This window comes from Mirounga angustirostris, unplaced genomic scaffold (genome assembly GCF_029215605.1).
Source record: "Mirounga angustirostris isolate CCGP_5_RB_7025 unplaced genomic scaffold, mMirAng1.0.hap1 SCAF_17, whole genome shotgun sequence".
NCBI classification, from domain to species: Eukaryota; Metazoa; Chordata; class Mammalia; order Carnivora; family Phocidae; genus Mirounga; species Mirounga angustirostris.
In genome coordinates, this window is record NW_026991725.1 from 21,761,679 (window position 1) to 21,781,439 (window position 19,761).

The 19,761-nt window shown below is 62.4% G+C and overlaps 1 protein-coding gene across 2 annotated transcripts; it reads left to right on the top strand.

The window, feature by feature from the left end:
* The first annotated feature begins 3,475 nt into the window (after positions 1-3,475).
* PPP1R9B (protein phosphatase 1 regulatory subunit 9B) lies at positions 3,476-19,705 on the top strand. Of its 2 annotated transcripts, XM_045889111.3 has the most exons (10): positions 3,477-5,363; positions 9,276-9,408; positions 10,632-10,752; positions 12,581-12,685; positions 13,736-13,871; positions 14,460-14,612; positions 14,706-14,759; positions 17,228-17,457; positions 17,803-17,899; positions 18,100-19,705. In XM_045889111.3, exons 1-10 carry the CDS (start codon positions 3,987-3,989, stop codon positions 18,151-18,153), a joined length of 2,460 nt encoding a protein of 819 aa, XP_045745067.1. In that variant the 5' UTR covers positions 3,477-3,986; the 3' UTR covers positions 18,154-19,705. The 2 variants fall into 2 exon arrangements, with proteins under 2 accessions (XP_064438489.1, XP_045745067.1); XM_064582419.1 differs by lacking the exon at positions 17,228-17,457 and having other exon boundaries at positions 3,476-5,363.
* The last annotated feature ends 56 nt before the right edge of the window (positions 19,706-19,761 follow it).

A 19,761-nucleotide genomic window follows, 5' to 3' on the forward strand; every position in this document is an offset into this window, starting at 1 on the left:
GTAACAACACATAAGCCTTTCCAGCATCTTCTTACCTGCCCAAGTCCCTGGCCGAGGAGGACAGATGAAGGGGAGTGATTGGGGCAGGGACCACTGGCTCCCCACAAAGCGGTCGAAGGGCAGGGTCCAGGCCAGCTCTGCTGAGATGACTATGGCCACAGAAACACAATGTTCAGAGGCCAAGTCTCAAGGCCCCAGGGCTGGGAAGAGAAGCCAGCCTGGCGCCCAGCCCAGGCCTGAGCCCAGGGCACTGTGGGCTTGGGACTTATCACAGATCTCCCTTCCTTCATCACCCAATACACCTGGTGTTTAAAACTGGCAAGCCTCAAGGAACAGTGTCAGAGGGCCCTCATCAGATCTGGGGGGTAGGTGGGAAAACAGGGAGGGGCTCTATCAGGAGAAGGGTCGAGGGCCTCTAGCCTTTTTAGCAAGGACTGGGAAAGGCATCTCCTTCCCCACACCCCCTACCTTCTGTGTTCCAGCCACTTTCTTCAGTTTATCCTCTCGGGGCAGAGACACCAAGTGACTTTTCAAGGTCACACAGCTAGCAAGTGGTAGAGCCATGATTTGAACTCTGGCAACCTATCTCCTGGGTCAACTTTGGGAACCTCACCTTCTCTTCCAGGGCCAGGTGAGGAAGGACCACCATTTATTATTTTTTTTAACTTTTTAAAAAGATTTTATTTATTTATTTGTCAGAGAGAGAGAGAGCACAAGCGGGGGAAGAGGTAGGCAGAGCAGGCAGAGGGAGAAGCAGGCTCCCCGCTGAGCGAGGAGCCCGATGTGGGACTCCATCCCAGGATGCTGGGATCATGACCTGAGCCAAAGACAGACGCTTAACCGACTGAGCCACCCAGGCGTCCCAAGGACCACCATTTAAAGACCATCAGGCAACTTGGCCATCAAAGCCTTCTCCACAAAGGGCAACAGAAAGGATGGTTAAGTCACTGTGGGTTGCTGAACAGAAGGAGAGGTGAGGATCACAGCCAGAGGAATGAAAATTAGGCTTAAACCTTTCCAGTTGGATGATGACCCTCCCAACCTGCTCTCCTCACCCTCCTAGCAGGTGGGATTTCTGCTCTAGGCAGGCAGGGAGGGGATGAAGGAGATAATACCCCATTCCCCACCCTAGTCTTGCAGGCCAGCCAGCTTGGTGCCTGACCCCAGGGAAGGAGTGATGGTAAAGCACTTATGGCTCCATAAAAGCTTCTTTGGGAATTCTGGCTGGGGTGTCGCTGAGCTAACCAGGAGCCCATGAAATAATAATCCCACTCATTAGCCTCAGCCATCCAAGCTCAGGCGACTCCACCCTCCCGCATCCCAAAGCACTTAAAAGGGTTTCTCCTTTGGAAGTCTCAGGACAAGGGAGATCCAAGCATCCCAGCAATTCCTGTTCACCCCGAGCTGCTGCTGGAGGTGTCTGGGGTCCCAGGGTCACTGGGCCTGACTGCTGGTTCTCAGCTCCTCCCCCCACCCTTAGGAGCTGGCTTTCCCACCTGGCCAGAAGCGTGGGCCCAGACCCTTGGGCTGCGACCAGTTAAGATGACTCACTAAAGGGTGTGGGAGATTCTGGGCAGAACACCCAGGGGCCTGCGCCCTCCTCCAGTCCACACAAGAACTTCTGGGGACAATGCCCAAACTCCCATCCCTCAACTTAGTGAGGTTTCTGTCTCCCCCAAATTCCACAGTGGGGTTGGGGGGCCTGCGGGGAAGGCAGGTTTCAAGCCCCAGACTTTGAACTTGGAAACCCAAGTCCCAAAGCTTGTTCCTGAAAGATCTTCTAAAAAGGGTTAGGAGGGAGGGGAGGTTGAGGATGGCTTCTTCAGTCTGTCCCATCCCAAAGTATAAAATCAGGAAGGGGGAAGTGTCCTGTGCAGCTGGGCAAAGAGGCAGGTGGCCCAGGGAAAGTCTGAGGTCTGGGTTCATTTCCGGTCTCTGCTCAGAGCCCAAATCTTCCCTCTCTCTTAGCCTCGGGATCCAATCCTGTGGTTCCAGGCCCCTCCCCGTCCCAATATTCAGGATTCCCAGGCAGCTTCCCACACCCCATCCCCCACACTCTTTTGCACGTGCTAACCGGCTTATATCCCGCAAAACCCACAGACACCCCTACAGTGGAGTAGTGGGAGGATTCCCTACAACAGCAATTCTAGGCAAGCTGGGGAGAGAGTGGGAGATTGGGATGAAGAGGAAGAGGATGGAAGAGAAGAGGGCGGGGGAGGAGGCAGAGACCGCAGGAAGGCCGAGATGCAGGAAGCAGCTGGGAGTGGGGGGAGGCTTTGTGCCTGAGTTGTTCTCTGGGTCCTAGGTTCCACACTGTTCATCATTTCCTGGGATCTGTGGAGTGAAGCCGCGCATCTGGACCTGTCACGGTCTAGGGGGTGGACCTTAACTCCCAGCCCTGGCAGCTGGGGACGGGTAGGGGGCAGCCCCAGGTTCCCTGCTGTGTATTATATGGGGGTTGGGGAGAGCATCACAACAGCTTTCTGGGTTGCCAGGACAGGGGATGTGTAGGTCACTACCATCTTTCCCCCTGCCTCCCTAACACACACTTGCACAACAGTGGCCAGGAACCTTTAGATCAGAGACCCAAGCTAGAGCTCTCACTGGTGAAACTTTGGCCCCAGGCCTCCAGAATTCCTCCTCCCAAACTCCTTCTTCCTGTTTAAGAGGCAAGAGTGCCCAGGTAGGGGCTTGAAGACAGGGATTCCACCCCCTCCCTGGGTGCAGGGCAGGCTGGCCACAGGACACCCCCTTTCAAACTGCCAAGGGGCAAAGGCCAGCTTTGGGCTGCCGCCTGGGGGATGAGGATCATTTCCTTTCTCTGTTTTCCTTCCTCCTCCACCACAAGGCCAGAAACCCTGGGCTAAACTTTCACACCTTAGAAGATTGCAAAAGGTTCTCCATGAGAAATCGTTAAAATGCAGATTCCTGGGCCGGCCTCTGAGATTCTGCTTCCCAAAGTTTGGAGGAGGGCCCAGAAATCTGAATTTAAAAAATTTTAAAGTGCCCAGCGACTTTGAGGCTGGTCTTGAACCACAATAGGGAACTCCAAGGGCCTTGAAGGCAACGATCCTTTGCCCCGCCCCACTAATCTCCCTTCCCATTTGGGGAGGAGAGGGGCCCACACTGAGACCACTGGGGCTGGATTGCCTCCCCCAGTGTTTGGTGGGGCTGTGCTTTTGTGGGTTGTGAGAAGCCGCAGTCAGAGGTTGGGATGGAAGGGCTGAAGACGACAGGCCAGGACCGGAGGGGTCAGCGTCAGGCAGTCGAGAGGGACGGGCAGGGGAGGGGATACATTCGGGAGGAGGGGAAGGGGAGGGCTCACAGACTCCGGCCCCGGAAATCCGATCCCTTTAGGACCCAGAGGTGCCAGTCCCCCAGCGGCGGCGGCGAGAAGGGCAGCCGCTCGGTCTCGGGCAGCCGCCGCTCGGGCAGAGCCAGAGAAAGACCGAGGCTCGGGGCGCGGGGGGGAGGGAGGGAGGGAGGGTGGCGCGGCGGTGGAGCGGCCCGGGCCGGCGGAGCAGCCATGGGCGCCGGGGTGCCGGGCCCCCCGAGAGCCGAGGCCCCCGGCCGGGGTGGGGGACGCCCGGGCTGCCAGCCCTGCTGACACCGCCTCGGACGATGTGAGCCGGCGCCTCCGCCGCTGCTTCGCGGGCAGGGCGCGCGGTCCCACCGGCCCCGGCCGCCGCCGCTTTTCTAATTTGGGTGGGGGCGACCGTAGCAGGCCGCTCGGGCTCTGAAAGAGGGGCTGGCTGTCTGTGGCAGCTGGATTGGGGGAGGCGACCCACACAGGGCGCTCGGAGATTCCCCCCCCCCTTTTTTAAGCGGGGTTAACTGTTTTTGGCAGCTTGGTTTGGGGGGAGCCTAAAAAAGGCCTTCCGGGGTTTCTTTTCTCGGGGGGAGGGGGCGGTGGTCCCGACTTGGCCAGCCGCCTGTTGGAGGGGGGGAGCGGGAAGCGAGGGGATGCGCCCCCGTCTCCCCCCACCATGATGAAGACGGAGCCGCGGGGGCCCGGGGGTCCCCTCCGGAGCGCCTCCCCGCACCGCAGCGCCTACGAGGCGGGCATCCAGGCGCTGAAGCCGCCCGACGCGCCCGGGCCCGACGAGGCGCCCAAGGCGGCCCACCACAAGAAATATGGCTCCAACGTCCACCGCATCAAAAGTATGTTCCTGCAGATGGGCACGACGGCGGGGCCGCCGGGCGAGGCGGGCGGAGGCGCGGGCCCCACCGAGGCCCCGCGGGCGCCCGAGCGCGGCGTGCGCCTGTCGCTGCCGCGGGCCAGCAGCCTGAACGAGAACGTGGACCACAGCGCCCTGCTCAAGCTGGGCACCAGCGTGTCGGAGCGCGTGAGCCGCTTCGACTCCAAGCCCGCGCCCTCGGCGCAGCCCGCGCCGCCGCCGCACCCGCCGTCCCGGCTGCAGGAGACGCGGAAGCTGTTCGAACGGAGCGTCCCGGCGGCCGCGGGCGGCGACAAGGAGGCCGCGGCGCGGCGGCTGCTGAGGCAGGAGCGCGCCGGCCTGCAGGACCGGAAGCTGGACGTCGTGGTGCGCTTCAACGGCAGCACCGAGGCGCTGGACAAGCTGGACGCCGACGCCGTGTCGCCGACGGTCAGCCAGCTCAGCGCCGTCTTCGAGAAGGCCGACTCGAGGACCGGCCTCCACCGTGGGCCGGGGCTGCCCAGGGCCGCGGCCGCCGGGGCTCCCCAGGTCAACTCGAAGCTGGTCAGTAAGCGGTCCCGGGTGTTCCAGCCGCCGCCGCCGCCGCCGCCCGCCCCGTCGGGGGATGCGCCGGCCGAGAAGGAACGCGGCCCCGGAGGGCAGCAGCCTCCGCAGCACCGAGTGGCCCCTGCCCGGCCGCCCCCCAAGCCCCGGGAGGTGCGCAAGATCAAGCCGGTGGAGGTGGAGGAGAGCGGGGAGTCTGAGGCCGAGGCGGCGCCCGGGGAGGTGATTCAGGCGGAGGTGACGGTCCACGCGGCCCTGGAGAATGGCAGCACCTTGGCAACCACTGCCAGCCCCGCGCCGGAGGAGCAGAAGGCCCAGGCGGCCCCCGAGGAGGCCACGGCGACCGTGGCGGCGCCTGAAAGAGGGGTAGGCAACGGCCGGGCCCCGGACGTGGCCCCGGAGGAGGCGGATGAGTCCAAGAAGGAGGACTTTTCGGAGGCAGACTTGGTGGACGTGAGCGCCTACAGTGGGCTGGGGGAGGACTCTGGGGGAAGTGCCCTGGAGGAGGACGACGAAGAAGACGAGGAGGATGGGGAGCCCCCCTACGAGCCCGAGTCGGGGTGCGTGGAGATTCCGGGGCTCTCGGAGGAAGAGGACCCGGCCCCGAGCCGGAAGATCCATTTCAGCACGGCGCCCATCCAAGTAAGTGAGCCCCCCTCCCCGCCCCCGCGCCGCCCCTGCCACGTGCACGCCGTCGCCCCCGCCTTGCCAGCCGGGTTTGGCAGGCTGAGTCAGCCCCTGCCACCCAGCCCCCTTCCCAGAAGTTACCACCCTGAGGGGGGCGTGGGGGAGTTCCAGCTGTTTGTCAGAGGGGGACGATTTTCAGGCCCCAGACGAGGGCGGCCTGCCCCGACCTGCCCTCAGGTTCCTGTGCCTGCTGCCTCGCCCTGGCTCCGCCGCACCCGCATCCCGGACACCTGCTTCCCCTTCCTCTCTCCCAGGCTCTCTTCCTCCAGAGGCTGCTTGAGGCTGGGGCTTGGGTGGGGGGAAGGTGTGTGTCTGTGTGTGTGTCCTCAGGAGACCCTCCCCACATTGGTCCTTACTCCACCCCGGGGGGGGGGGGAGTGGGGGAGCTTAGAAACACCCCCTGCGTTCCCCCTGTAGAGGAGGGAGGAGCCAAGAACTTCCTAAAACGAAGGTGTAGGGGACCGTAACCCTCCTCCATCCTGTCTGTAGCCCCCACCCCAAGTTTGCAGAAGTGAAAGAGGGAAGCAGGTCTTTGAGGGTGAGCTGAGCTGGGGCCATGTGACTGGCGGTGGGGGAGAGGCCTGGTGCTGGGGCCCTGTTCCCTGGGGTCTGTGCCGGGCCAGCTGGGGAGGTGGAGGTGTTGGGTTCCGCAGGCAGCAGGCGCCTGGCCTGGCCCATGAGGGGGCTGGGCCTTGGGCAGGGCACAGAACAGAGGGGTGGGGCCGGGAAAGCCCCCAGGATGCCCGGCAGCTACCACATGCCTTTGCTCTTGGCTGCTCAGTAGGGCACACTCCCATGGCCTTGGCAAGCTCCAAGCGCTCTTGCCACATTCTCTGGGTGCCCTGAAAGACGGATGGGAGCTGCCCCCTTGGGGGTCTCTTCCCCCATCCCCACCACCACTCTTGGCGATTGGTCCGTGGCTTGTGCCAGCGCCCTGAGATCCTCAGAACAGTGCCAATGTGGGTGGTGGGGACATTCCCGGGAAGAATTAGGAGCCCTAGGTCACCCCTGCTTCCTGCCACCCTCCAATCTTGGCTGGCGCATCCAGCCTAGATGGCCCTTTCTCAGTGCCCCAGGCTCAGCTGTGCCCAGCACCGGGTCCGCTGCAGGAGGGTGTCCAGGCCCCAGACTCTCCTAGGCCTGGACCCTGCCTTTACCTCTCCCCAGCCAAGCCCTCGTCTGTCTGCTCAAAGTTTCCGTAACTGCTCCTGGACACTGAGGCCGCCCACGATTCCTCCCGGCCCTCCTGGAGTATCAGCGGCTGCCCCTCTCCCCCGCCCCCACCCCAGCCAAGGCCTGAAAGATGCTACTCTGCCAGGCCAGCCCTCCCCCTTCTGGGGCTGCGACCTTATAAGTCCTTCCTCCTCCCTCGCTGTCCTGAGGGCTAGGGGATCCTGGACGGGATCCTGGATGGGATCCTGGACGGAATGGAGGATGAGGGCGTTTCTTGGGACCTGAGGAGTCAGGGCCCCCCCCCCGCCCCTCCAAATCACCAGTTCTCTGAGCAGCCTGATCCAGAGATGGAGTTTGTTGGTCTTTCAGTCCTGGGCCTCTGACTGTCTATATTTGACACCTTACCCTGATTTTTGGGTAAAAAATAGCGCATGATTTAGAGCAGTGCTCCCTGGTCCCTGGTGACTCTTGCTCGCACGAGTGCGGGAGCCAGTGGTCCGTGGTGCCGCCTTGGCGTGTCTGACTTTTGACCTCGCTGGGGATTTCCTCCTCCCCACCCTGGACAGTGGGTTCCAGTTTTTCCCCCTCCCTGCCCCCACCCTGCATTGACACTGATTCCCGGGTCTGGTGCCCTGCGGATGACCCAGTTGTTGCCTTTGTGGAGGCTTCTGCTGAGGACAGAGAGCCCAATTCCATGTTGTCACTTGGGGCAGGGGACAGGGCCCAAGCCGCTGATCGGCTGGGCACGTCATGGTGGGCAATGTGAGGGGCGGTCTGGGGCCTCTGAGCCCGAGGGTTTCCTGCAGGGGGCAGGATTTGATCAGCTGAGAAGAGAGGGGAGGGCAAAGCCCGGGGCAGGCTGGGAGGGTGTTTTGGAGGTCACAGTGTGTTCACTGCCTCGCACACACGCATCGGGGCGGGCACCACAAAGACTGAGGGATGAAGGGACCCTGTCCCTTGGAGCAGAAGGTGAGGGGCAGGGGACTCAGATGCAAAAGTGGGCCAAAGCCGATTTGCCAAGCCCAGGGCATGAGTGCAAGGGGGGGGACAGAGTCACAGGTGACCCACCCACCAGGGCCCAGCTGGGTGCAGTCTCATCCTGCCCTGCCACGGGCTGACCCAGGTGACCTTGGCAGCAGACCTGGCATCTTATGCTGTGTGCAGACTGGATGGCGCATCCCTCCAGGGGCTCGGAGGCCAATGGCCAGATGTCAGGAGGGTAGTCCGGCCACTGCCCAACTGACAACGAGCTCTAAGGGCCCGAGCTTGGTTTCTCTAATGTAGTGAAATCGAGGGCAGTGAGTGAAGTGACCACATAGGCCCCTCCCAGCTGCACTTCTAATCCTGTGAAACCCCACTGTGGGAGCGAGGCTCTGGTGGGGGGGAGTGGAGGATGACACTGAGTGAGCCCAGACAAAGGCTGGGACACAAGTCTGCTGCCTGCCAGGGTGCCCATGGGCCTGCTCCTGGAGGAGAGGGGGCCCTGGCAGGGGCCTCGGGGGACACGGAGCTCCATTCCAGCTGCTCAGGCCTCAGGCCCAACTGTCGGATAGAGCTGCTCCCACCCTTTCTCGCCCCTGCTTGGCTCCAAGTGGTGCCAACCTGTCGCTGCAGGCCATGAAGCATGAACGCATCATGGTACCCCAAATGGTGCTCATTAACCTCCCACTGGGGGTACCCCCGCCTGGACCCAAAATTAGGTACTCCCACAGAGCCCCTGCCCTAGCCTCTCTGTTCTCTGGAGGAGGTTTGGAATTCCCCTTCTCACTGAGAGACACAGGAAGGGGACAGCAGAGGGGTAGAGGGGACAACAAGGTAGGGCTGGCCTTAGGGCCCCCATGCAGACTGGGTTCACTGGGGACAAAGTCAGAGAGGCTGCCACCTCCCTGAGCTCCTTGCTTTCACCAGGGTCCTGGGCCTCTGGCCTGGGCCTTCTAGTGCACTGGGGATAAGGGGCACACCTCAGAGCTGCTTCTCGGGAGGGAAACTGAGGCCTGGTCATGCAGGCAAAGCCACGTGGGCCTGGCATTCTCCCCCATCCACCTTCTGCCACCTGAGGGACACCTCAAGTGGAGGGCTGCCCTTTCTCCGTGGGAAGGTGGAGGTGATCTTTTCTGCTTCCCTCCCCCACCCTGGCTTCAACTTCAGGTTCAGGTCAGCTGGGTCCTGGGTGCCCCCGTCTTCTTCTGTTCCTCTCTCTCTCCTCCTCTCTCCCCTGTCCCTGCGTCTCACACCCGCTCCCCCCTCTCTCCCCATCTGGCATCCTCCAGGATCTTCTCCATTCTTACTCCCCTCCTCCTCTGCCCCTCTACTCCTGCTCAGCCTGTTCTTTCCACTCTCCCGCCGTCTGTCTGGCTCTCTGGCTCCCTGTGTTTCTTTCTGCCCCAGTCTGTTGTTGGTCTGTCTCTGACCTGGAGGTCTGGCTTCCTGAGTCGGCTGGTTTCTCGAGGATTGCCCTTCCTTTCTTTCTACAGCAGCCACGCGCACGCCAGTTGGGGCTGTGGGGGAGAATAATGGTGTGGATGGGGCAACTGCGCCCCTTTCTCCGGGGCCCTGCGGGCTCGAGCAGCAGAAGGGCCTGCCGCCCGAGCTGGGGTCACACTGGGGCTGGGGGAGGCCCGGAGCAGTAGAGGAACGCCGGCGGGCGCCGGGCACCAGCCCTGCCCCTGCCTCTGACGAGTGGCCCCTCCGCAGGTGTTCAGTACCTACTCCAACGAGGACTACGACCGGCGCAATGAGGACGTGGACCCCATGGCTGCCTCGGCTGAGTATGAGCTGGAGAAGCGTGTGGAGAGGCTAGAGCTGTTCCCTGTGGAGCTGGAGAAGGGTGAGAGGCCGGGGGCCGGGGCCAGGCCGCAGGGGCGGCGGGGGCGGTGGTGGTGGTCGCCTCTCTGGCGCCAGCTCTGCCCTGGTCCCCTGTCAGTGCCCCCAGCCAAGCGGACTGCAGCAGCCCCCGCCCCCCCTCCCCCGGGCCTGCCGTACCCTGTGCTCCTTCGGGTGCCGGGTCCCCAGGGCCACGCGCTGAAGGAGCCGTCCCAGCTCACTTACACGCTGCAATAGGGGCGGGGCAGGGAACGGGGGGCGCCGCTAGGACAGTACGTGGACTCAGGTCAGTGGGGTCCCCAAGGAAGTTATGCTGGCATTGAGCTCTGAAGATGGGAATTCAGGGGAGCATGTGGGAAAGAGAGGAGAGGCTTGGCTACATTTTGATCACGAGGGCAAGAAGGGTATGCAGGGCCTAATAGACCATGTGGAGGACACTGTTCTCTAAGATGGACAGGAAACCATGGCAAGGCGTGGGAAAGGTATTCTAGAAGGACCACGTGAGGCTGTGCTGGGGGGAGAAGGGTCATAAGTGGATGGAGAGAGATCACAGTGTGGACAAGATGATGGCCATGTGGGAAGTGCATGTACTTGAGAGATCCTTGGGGGGTAGAATCTGCAGGATCTGGTGGTTATTTGGTTCTGGCTGAGACGGTGAGGGGGAGGGAGGAGTCCAGGCGACTCCCAGGCCCCATGAGGGAGTAGCAGACAGGAAGAGGCTGTTTGTGGGGGAAGATAAGAGTTGGGATGTCAGAGACCCATGAGACAGGAGGGGACAGCTGTGGAGAGAAGAGCAGGAGGTCTTGGGTCATGGAGACCCTAAGTATGGATGAGTCTGTGTAGAAAAGAAGACCACCCCCCCCCACGCCTTTCCATCCCTCTGGATCCCTTATCTGTGTGTACAGTAGACTCTGGCCCCCCCAAGACGCCTGGGCCCCCCTCAGCATGCCCTGCTGCTCATCAGTTCTTGTGAGGGGCAAAGGGCAGGGGGTGACCCAGGAGCTTCCCAGTTGGCTTGGCAAAGAGGGGGTAGACAGAACAGTGTCTCTGCCCCAGTTGTGGACCTCCCCTAAGCATGGGGACTGCTGCCTGAGGTCGGGCCGTGCCCTGGGGTGAGGTTGGGGGTCGGGGGGTGTCTCTCACTCTGTCCCCTGCAAGCCCTGGCTGGGACGCCTCACCTCACCCCCACCTCCCAACACCAGCCTGTCCTGATTTTCTGCTCCACAGACTCCGAGGGCCTGGGCATCAGCATCATCGGCATGGGGGCCGGGGCGGACATGGGCCTGGAGAAGCTGGGCATCTTCGTGAAGACGGTGACCGAGGGTGGTGCGGCCCACCGGGACGGCAGGTACCCCCTCCCCCTCCTCCATCAGCCGTCAGCTGCAGGCCAGGCCACCGAGCCAGGATGGGCCCCTGTCTGTGTGGGGTTCAGGTGTTCGTGGAGCCTTACTGTGCCAGGTGCTGGTCCAGGGGGTACAGCAGTGAACAAACCCACTGGGAACCCTGCCCAAATGGTGCTTACGTTCTTTGCGGGGTGGGGAGGGGGCTGCACGGAGGCATTGTATGTCCTGGTTTTTGGGCGTGTGTGGGCTATGGGAGGGAGAGCACAGCCATGGAGTCTGTGTTCCTGGTGGATACATCTGAGCTTTTTTTTTTTTTTTTTTTTTTTTCCCCACTTAGCAAATATCGCTGGCTCTGTGGCAGGGCTGGAGTCAGGCCCTGGGGAGTCAGTGACGGCTTCCCTTGCCCTCGGGAAGCATGTGGTGTGGTGAGGCAGACAGACATCCAAGTGGACACGCAGCAAATGTGGGAAAAGCACAGGGTGGCATGAAGGCATAAAAAGCAGGACTTGCTCTCTCTGGATAGCAGGGAAGGCTTCCTGGAGAAGTGACGTTGGAGCTAAGGCCTGAGGATGAGCCGGACTTAGTTAGGCTGAGGGAGTAGAATGTGCAAAAGGTTCCAGGAAGGGGACTGAAAGCCCGCAGGTATGGCCGGAGCCTAGAGAACAAGGGGGATGCGGGCGTGTGGTGTACCTGGGAGGAGACTGCTCCTTGTGTGAGCGCACGTGTGAGCGTGTGTACCTGTGTTTGGCCTCTGAGGCTGGAGGGGCCAGAAGGTTCAGGAGGGCCTCCTGGAGCCCTGGGCACCCAGCGACCCCTCCGTGGGCCACTCCACTGTGTATGTATCACAGGGGGGATGTGGGAGGGGCTTTGGGGCATCCCCAGCGTTGTTGTAAGTTGGCAGTTGATATCAGGGGAGGCTTGTGGTGGCACCTCCAAACCCAGACCCCCTCCATATGACAGAGATGAGTGGGTGTCCCTGTAGGGACTGGGTGGCTTTGGGGTCATGTTGCTAGAGCTTCTGCCTGCTGTGGCCCAGGTGGCGTGGGGGGTGGACAAAAGGCCGGTGACAACCCGAGCTCTTTCACTTACCCCCCCCCCCCCAGTTTGGACTTCCAGAGCCGTTCCTGTGGTCCCCTGTTGGCTGTTGGCAGCGTGGGGAGTGTGTGCACGTGGGAGAGAGTGCCCACATGCACCAGGGGGTGAGCCGCTCACAATAGGCCATTTCCTCCACTTCCGCAGAGGAGCCCTGACAGAAGGCCTGGAGCGCGCAGGGGGGTGGCAGTGGAGGAAGGAGGTAGCCAGGGGGCCTGCCATCCCCCTCGGCGGGCCAGGCTGGCCCACCCCCATCTCTGTCCTTCTGGGGTGGGGAACCAGGGCTTCTGCTGCCACACCCAGAACATGGTGGGGGCTGCGCCCATCTCGGGGTGCGGCGAGCACAAGAGTATGCCATGGGGGTCTCAGGCATTTGGGAGAAAATCTTCAGACCCGTAAGAGGACCACGTGTCACCTGTGCTTTGGGTGTGCGTGGTGGCCACGAACTCTGTGGGTGTCACACTACTCCGTCGGGTGTGATGGAGGAGGGGACAAGGGTGTGATTATCACACGAAGTGTGCTTGGTCCAGCCTGTCTGTGTCGGATTTGCTTGCCCAGGTCTCACTGCCCAGTGGTGGGTCTGGCTGATCCCTGACCCTCTGGCCCCATGCATTTTATGCAAGTAGACAAAGTACCAGGACCCAGGGGGGACTGAGCCTCAGGTCCTGATGGAGGGAGACCACCGCCACCTCCGCTCCAGTTCCCCTGTGACGGTCCCCTAACCAGTGTGGCCTCTCCCAGGATCCAAGTGAATGATCTCCTGGTGGAGGTGGATGGCACGAGTCTGGTTGGAGTCACCCAGAGCTTTGCGGCCTCCGTGCTCCGGAACACCAAGGGTCGCGTGCGGTAAGGGCCGGCAGGGCCCGGCTGGGTGGGGAGTGGGAATAGACGGGAGGCCTGGCCCTCATCCCGCCTCTCTGCCCGCCTGCCCACACCCAGATAAGGCTCTGGGTGGCCCACCTTATAGAGGAGCCTCCACGGCCTCCCTGCCGGAAGGAATGGCTGTACCCATAGGCCTGCCCCACGCGCTGCCGGCCACCGGCGCTCAGGTTCCAAGGCCCATGGCCTGCAGCGCCTCCAACCTGGCCTCCTTCCCCTGCCTGTCCGTGACTCAGTCACTGAAGAGCCAAGACGTGCATGGAGAATGCCATCCAAATTGGGGTCCCCCCACCAGGCACTTCATCCTTCCCTCCTCACCAGCTGTGTAATCCCGGGAGGACTCCCCTCCCCGGGCCTGTTAATAGAGGGAATTGGGTTAGAGGCTCCTTCTGTCCCTCTCTGGCATAACATTCAGGGACCACTCCCTGCCCTCTCTAAAAGGGGCACTGCCCCCAGGAAAGGGTGGTGGAGAGAAACAGGATGTGGGTGGCCACGGAGAGGAGGGGCTAGTGCCTGGAAGTTCCACTATTTCCTCTCCATCCTAATCTCCACTCACCATCATCCCGCCCCTTCCTGAAGCCTGGGGGCTTGGAGCTCACGGAGACACCCCTCCACAGCCCCACAGCAGGGCAGTGGGGAAGCAGGCTGCTGGGACGGGTCAGCTTCACCATTCCCCTGCCTCGTTTTCTCCCCTGTGGTGGAGGAAGAGCCCCCTGCCCTGGCAGCCCCTGAGCTCCTGTCCCCTGCAACCCAGCAGGGGGTTTGGCTGACATCACCCCTCCCCAAAAACTGGCTGCGAGGGTTAGTGGGCCTTCTGGCTGTCCAGGGAAGGAAACCCAAGAAGGGCCCCCAGCTCCCCCCATTCATTATTAACACTCCACAGCCTCTGGACTCAGCCCTCTCATTTCACCTCCCTTGGGAGGGTCTGAGTGTGGAGAGGGGAGCACCAGCTGGGAGGATAATGGTATCACCCAGGTGGAAGACAGAGGCAGGGGGATGACGCTCGTGCCCCTGCAGGTTTATGATTGGCCGGGAGCGGCCAGGCGAGCAGAGCGAGGTGGCCCAGCTAATTCAGCAGACCCTAGAACAGGAGCGATGGCAGCGAGAGATGATGGAGCAGAGATACGCCCAGTACGGGGAGGATGACGAGGAGGTAGGGACTCCCGGCCTGGCCGGCAGCACCATCGCCCCCTGGTGGCTGGATGGAGCATCACACCCATCCTCTGCCTCGGCGCCTTTCCCAGGCCTCGTGAAGGAGGCCAGGGCACCTTTCCCTATCCTGGGGGCGTCCCCAGACTGAGGGAGGAGATGCAGACCCTTCCTTCAAAGAACCCTTAGTCTGATGGAGGAGTCACACTCTGTCTTCAGAGAGCCTTCCTGCTCCTACAAGGAAAATGCAGTTCCCTCCGAGTCCCTGCTCTGAGACGAAGGCATGGCCTCTACCTTCAGGGGACCTAATCTAAGGAAGGAGGTGGCTCCAGACCTCAGGGGACCCGCAGTGCGAGGGGAAAAGCACAGGCGGTTTCTTCAGGGGTCCCAGTCTCATGGGGGAACTACCAGGCTGTTGGGGGAAGACCTAGACCATGCCACCGGGGTGGCCCCAGTCCCCTGAGGCGTGACCCACAGCCCTGGGTAGCTCCCGGTCTGACACTGACAGGCTGTTGCCAGTCTAAGCCCTGCTCTTCGGGGCTCAGGGGGGCTGAGGTGGGCAGGGTGCACAGCCTCCCTGCTCCCTTCGCAGACAGGAGAATATGCCACCGATGAGGATGAGGAGCTGAGCCCCACGTTCCCGGGTGGCGAGATGGCCATCGAGGTGTTCGAGCTGGCGGAAAACGAGGATGCCTTGTCCCCTGTGGACATGGAGCCCGAGAAGCTGGTGCACAAGTTCAAGGAGGTGGGAAGAGGGGGCCCCTGGGGTGGCGGAGGGCAGAGGCAGGCCATGACCGACTCCAGCCAGAGCTGAGCACCTGCCTCTCTGCCCCCACAGCTCCAGATCAAGCATGCTGTGACTGAGGCAGAGATCCAGCAGCTGAAAAGGAAGGTAAGAATGTGGCACGGGGAGGGGGGGAATGAGGGCTGGGGGGATGACCCCCCCCACTTCTCACCTGCAGACACTGACACTTGTCACCCGCAGGCAGAATCAGAACAAGCTGCTGCTCTGAGGCAGGGGAGCGTAGTGTTAAAAGCTTGAGCTCGGGACCCCTGTGTGCCACCGTCCACTTGCTGCCCTGTGCCTCAGTCCCCTCCCCTGTAGAATGGGATGATAATAGTGCCCACACTGTACGTTCCGTCGTGAGGATTAAATGAGACAAGGCATATAAAATCCTTAGCACAGCACCTGGCTCGTAAAAGGTGCTGAACAAAAAGTCGAGCTATGAGCTACTAGACCGAGTGACACCAGGTCACTCTAGGTGTCGTCACATTGCTCCTGTCCCCCACCTGTCCTCTACAAACAGGCTCAGCAATCGTTGTAAGCTACCCAGGGATACACGCACTGACACATGCCAGCCTGGACCCGGGCCTCCTCACCGGGCTGTCTGGAGTCACCCGCTCCGTGGTGACACGGAGACAGTGGGCCGGGCTTCACGTGACACGATACCCAGGGCAGCAGCCGGATATGTAGCCTCCCGCTACGTTCGTCTGCGGGAGACACACAGGCACAGCCCTCTCCCCGGAAGTGTCACAGGACATGTGCATTCTCGCGCTCCCCGATGGTGACACTCGCGACATACACAGACGCACACGTACTCTGCACCGACACCCCCTCGAGGCCCGTTGGGTGCCAGCGCGCTCGCAGGCGGCCGACATGCAGACTTCACCTTGCCGGTCTGCACCGGGCCCCTGCTGGGCCTGGACGTTCGGTGTCCCAACTGCCACGGGGCTTCCGGTGTGGCGGGGAGAGGTGGCTTGTGGGGGCCGCGCGGCCACGGGACACCCACCTCACATGGAGAGAGGGGAGGTCACAGCTGAGCCTTGGGGAGCAGGCAGGGTTTAGTGACTGAGGCCGAGGAAGGGCGCCCCCCGGGGGCGAGAGGGTCGAGCCTGGAGGAGGCCCGCCGACTGTGGGTCCATTCCTGTGGGCACGGGGTGGGAGGCTGAGCGGGCCTGCAGGGGTGGGGGTGGCGGCTGCGGCTGGCAGGGTCCCCACTCCCCACGAAGGACTCTGGCCTTGGTCCCGCGGCCACAGGGGGACTAGAAGGGGGAAAGGTCACTGCCTACGCGGTGGAAGGACATGCGGGTGGGCAGGCCTCGGAGGCTGGCAAAGCAGCCGTGCTGGTGGTGTCCTGGGGGGGGGGGGGGATGGTGGCCCGGGTTGCCCGGAGTGCAGGCAGAGGGGAGGAGAGGAAGGGCGGGTTGGAGCTCATTTCTGAGGTTGAGATGACAGGCCATGCTCCCGGGTGGATGCAGAGCAGGAAGGGGCCGGGGGCGGGGGGGTGGGGGGGGCACAAGTCAAAGGTCTGTTCAGGCTTTCAATTTGTAGACGCCGGTCGAGTGCCTTCCGAGCGCCCCGCACGGTTCCAGTGCCTGCAGTGCGCAGAGGCGGATTTACTCCCTGCCCTCGCGCGGCTTAGTGTGCACGCTGGTGTGTGTTCCGTCATCAATGGACACGGGGCTCTGCAGGAGAGCGCGGGCTCGCTGAGCTCCTGGAGCAGGGGGGTGCGGCAGCGGCTGCTGCTGGAGGGAATCCCAGGAGACTTCTCTGGGGACGTGATACCCTGAGCAGAGAGCGGAGGGGTGAGCTAGTGGGAAATAATGCGCCAACGGGGGAGGAGGTGGGGACGCTCTCAGCAGAGGGAACGGGGCAAGTCTGAGGGTCTGCAGGAAGGCCCCTGTGGCCGGGGCACAGACAGCAAGTGGCATCTGCAGCCAACGAGGCTGGAGGGGCAGGCAGGGGTGTGAGGCTGAGCGCTGGTGCGGCAGCGAGATCCTGGAAAGGAGGAATAGGTTTGTGCGGGTGGGGTCAGGCCTGGGGCACGCACGGTGCCCGTGAGGAGCGGGGAGACAAGGCGGGCGAGGAGCCAGGATTGTTGACGCCACGGATACAGGGACCGGGCAGCAGGACCAGAGCTGCAGAGGGGACAGAGGGCCATGGTGAGCCTCCCCTGGCCCGCTCTTTCACATCTACCATCTTACTGGAGCCCCGTGAGCTTGGCAAGGCAGGGGTCGGTCTCGTTTCACAGGTGGGAGGACTGAGGCTTAAGCCGGAAGTTGCCTCGCCCCAGGTCACAGAGCGAGTCACTGACCAACCTGGGCCTCTTGCCGGCTAGGAGCGTGGTGCGGTGTGGGGGCCCTGGCTGGGGGCTCCGCGGCTGAGCCCCCACGTCTTCCCTCTCCAGCTTCCAGTTCTCAGGCTCAGCCAACAGGAGTTGGCAGCTGGGGGGGGGGGCGGGGGGAAGTGAACTCCAAATCTGCAGGAGTCACCCGGAGGCCGGCGCTGGCGCCAGGATTGGGGCGCCCCTCGGCTCCCTGCGGCCCCCACCAGTCCATGGCTGCTCCTTCCCCCCTCAGCTGCAGAGCCTAGAGCAGGAGAAGGGGCGGTGGCGGGTGGAGAAGGCCCAGCTGGAGCAGAGCGTGGAGGAGAACAAGGAGCGCATGGAGAAACTGGAGGGCTACTGGGGCGAGGCCCAGAGCCTGTGCCAGGCTGTGGACGAGCACCTGCGGGAGACCCAGGCCCAGTACCAGGCCCTGGAGCGCAAGTACAGCAAGGCCAAACGCCTCATCAAGGACTACCAGCAGAAGTACGTGGTCAGGGGGCTGGGAGTGGGGCTTCCTGGCCCGGGGAGGGCTGAGAGGCCCTTAGCGGCAGCTCTTCCCCTCCCCCCTGCCCCCAAGCTGAGTAGGGAGGCAAGGAGCACAGAAGGTGGAGGGCCCCATGGTGGGGGTACCTGGGCTCAGAATGACTGGCTACTGGAGCCAGCAGTCAGGCCCCAGAGGTTTTGGGAAGAGCTGGGGCCTCCCGACTTAAGGGAGAGGGACAGAGCTGCCCAGGTGGGCCTAAGGACAGGGCTGAGGATCCTGAGACTCCTTGGATGGAAGTCAGACTACACACCCTTACCCACGGTCTGTCCCCTGCTGATCCCTAGGGAGATCGAGTTCCTGAAAAAGGAGACCGCACAGCGCCGAGTTCTGGAAGAGTCAGAGCTGGCTAGGAAGGAGGAGATGGATAAGCTCCTGGACAAGGTAGGCCCGGGATGCCCTGGGGGCCAGTGCCTATAGAGGGGGCAGCAGGTAAGCTCCCCTTCAGTACCTCCTCTGTGGGTCCTGGAGGGAGAGAGGGAGTCATACTGCTGGCTCAGGGTCCTGTCCCCATTAGGGGGTCAGAAGGGGCAGGGCCCACGCCTGGTGTCCAGGCCTGACCCCCTCTCCCTTTTGTTTGCCAGATCTCAGAACTGGAAGGAAACCTGCAAACACTGAGGAATTCCAATTCTACTTAACAGGAATCATTCCTTGACGGGACAATAATTAATCCCCTCCCATTGTCCTCCCTCCCCTGTCCTCAATAATTCACCCCGCCCCCTACCAGCCTGGGGACAGGTGCCCCGACTTCCCCACCCTCCGCCCCGCCTCCCCCAGCTTCAGGGACCAGAGGGCCTGGGCAGACAGAGGTGGCTGGAAGGACGGCCTCCTTCTTGCCCTATGGGGCTGAGGCACAGAGGCCAAGGGATGCCGATGGTTGGCCTGGGTGGTGGATGGACACAAGGACCTGAGGACCATACTGCCAGACTTTATAACCTCCAGCCTTTGTCTCTGGACTGGAATGGGGCTGGGGGCTCTCCCAGCATCTCACCACCTGGAGGCTGCTCCCTGCCCACGGGGCTCCTAGGCGACCCCTGGGCCTCTTGACTTGAGATTCTACCTTCTTGGCCCTTTCCCTGTCCCCCATCATTGTGCTGTCTCTGTTGCATTCTGACCCTCCTGCTGGGAGGGGCTGCCTCCACACCTCCTCCCATCCTGGTCCCCCCATCCAGGAGGGACAGAGTCTACCCCTAAGCCTGGAGGCTGGGCCTGGCCCTGCACTGACTTCTCATGCATCCTTCGGGAAAAGGGGAGAGTCCAGGACACCTGGTCCCCAGCTCCCCCTTTCCTGGGGCAGCAGCCCTCAATTTTTCCTTGTGCCTCCCCACCCCCAGGTGCCAAATAGCCATAACCTCCTCCTGGAACTGTTCTGTGGCCTCTCTGGGCTCCAGGTTTCCTGGCCAAGCCTGGGAATGCCAGGGAAGAGAGGTCAGCTTAGGGGGCCTGGCTACAGAGCCCCTGGTCTTAGGCGAGGGGAACATTTCCCACTGGAGAGCCAGGCCCTGCCCTGCCCAGGGCCACACCTGGAAGCCTTGTACTAACATGGCAAATTCAGCCTCACTCCGCCCACACCCACAATTTTCCAAGGTTTTGACTGGAGGGCAAAATTTTACTACTACTCATCTTTTTGGAGACCAGGGCTGCCCTGCTGGCAGCCTGCTTTCTAAGTGAAATCCGCTCCGTTTCCCCACTGTAACCCCAAATTGGGGCTTGGACCAAGGGAGGTGAGGCCCGCCCCCCCCCCAGGTTCCCTCCCCTTTCAGGATCCATCTCTCATTTTGCCTCTTCCTCCTGTCCCTGCCCCAGACTGGATTTTTGTTCATTTTTTAAAAACAGACAGCCCCCATCACATCGTTTGGGCTTCTCGTCCCCTGTAAATAGACCACGCCATCGATCAGTATTTCTCGCCCCGGCCCCCCCGCCCCCAGAAGTGCCCCTACCCCCTGAAAAAGCTGGCTGTCTCAGTGCCCGCGCCCACGCGCTTCGCCTCCTCCGCCGCCGCAGATGGGGGGGCGGGGCCAGGTGGGCGGGGCCGCGGGGCGCTTCCGGTTTCTCGGGCCGGCACCGCCCCTGCCCCGCCCCCCCGCAGGACTGCGTCTCTGTATATAATATATATATGTATGTATTGTTCCCGGTTTTGTACGGACCATGCCCTCTGTCAGGTCGTCCCCATAAAAGCAGCCCCCAGAGCCTCGCTGCCTGGTTTCTTGATTCGTGGGGGAGGGACAGGGTTGTTGGCCGGTGCC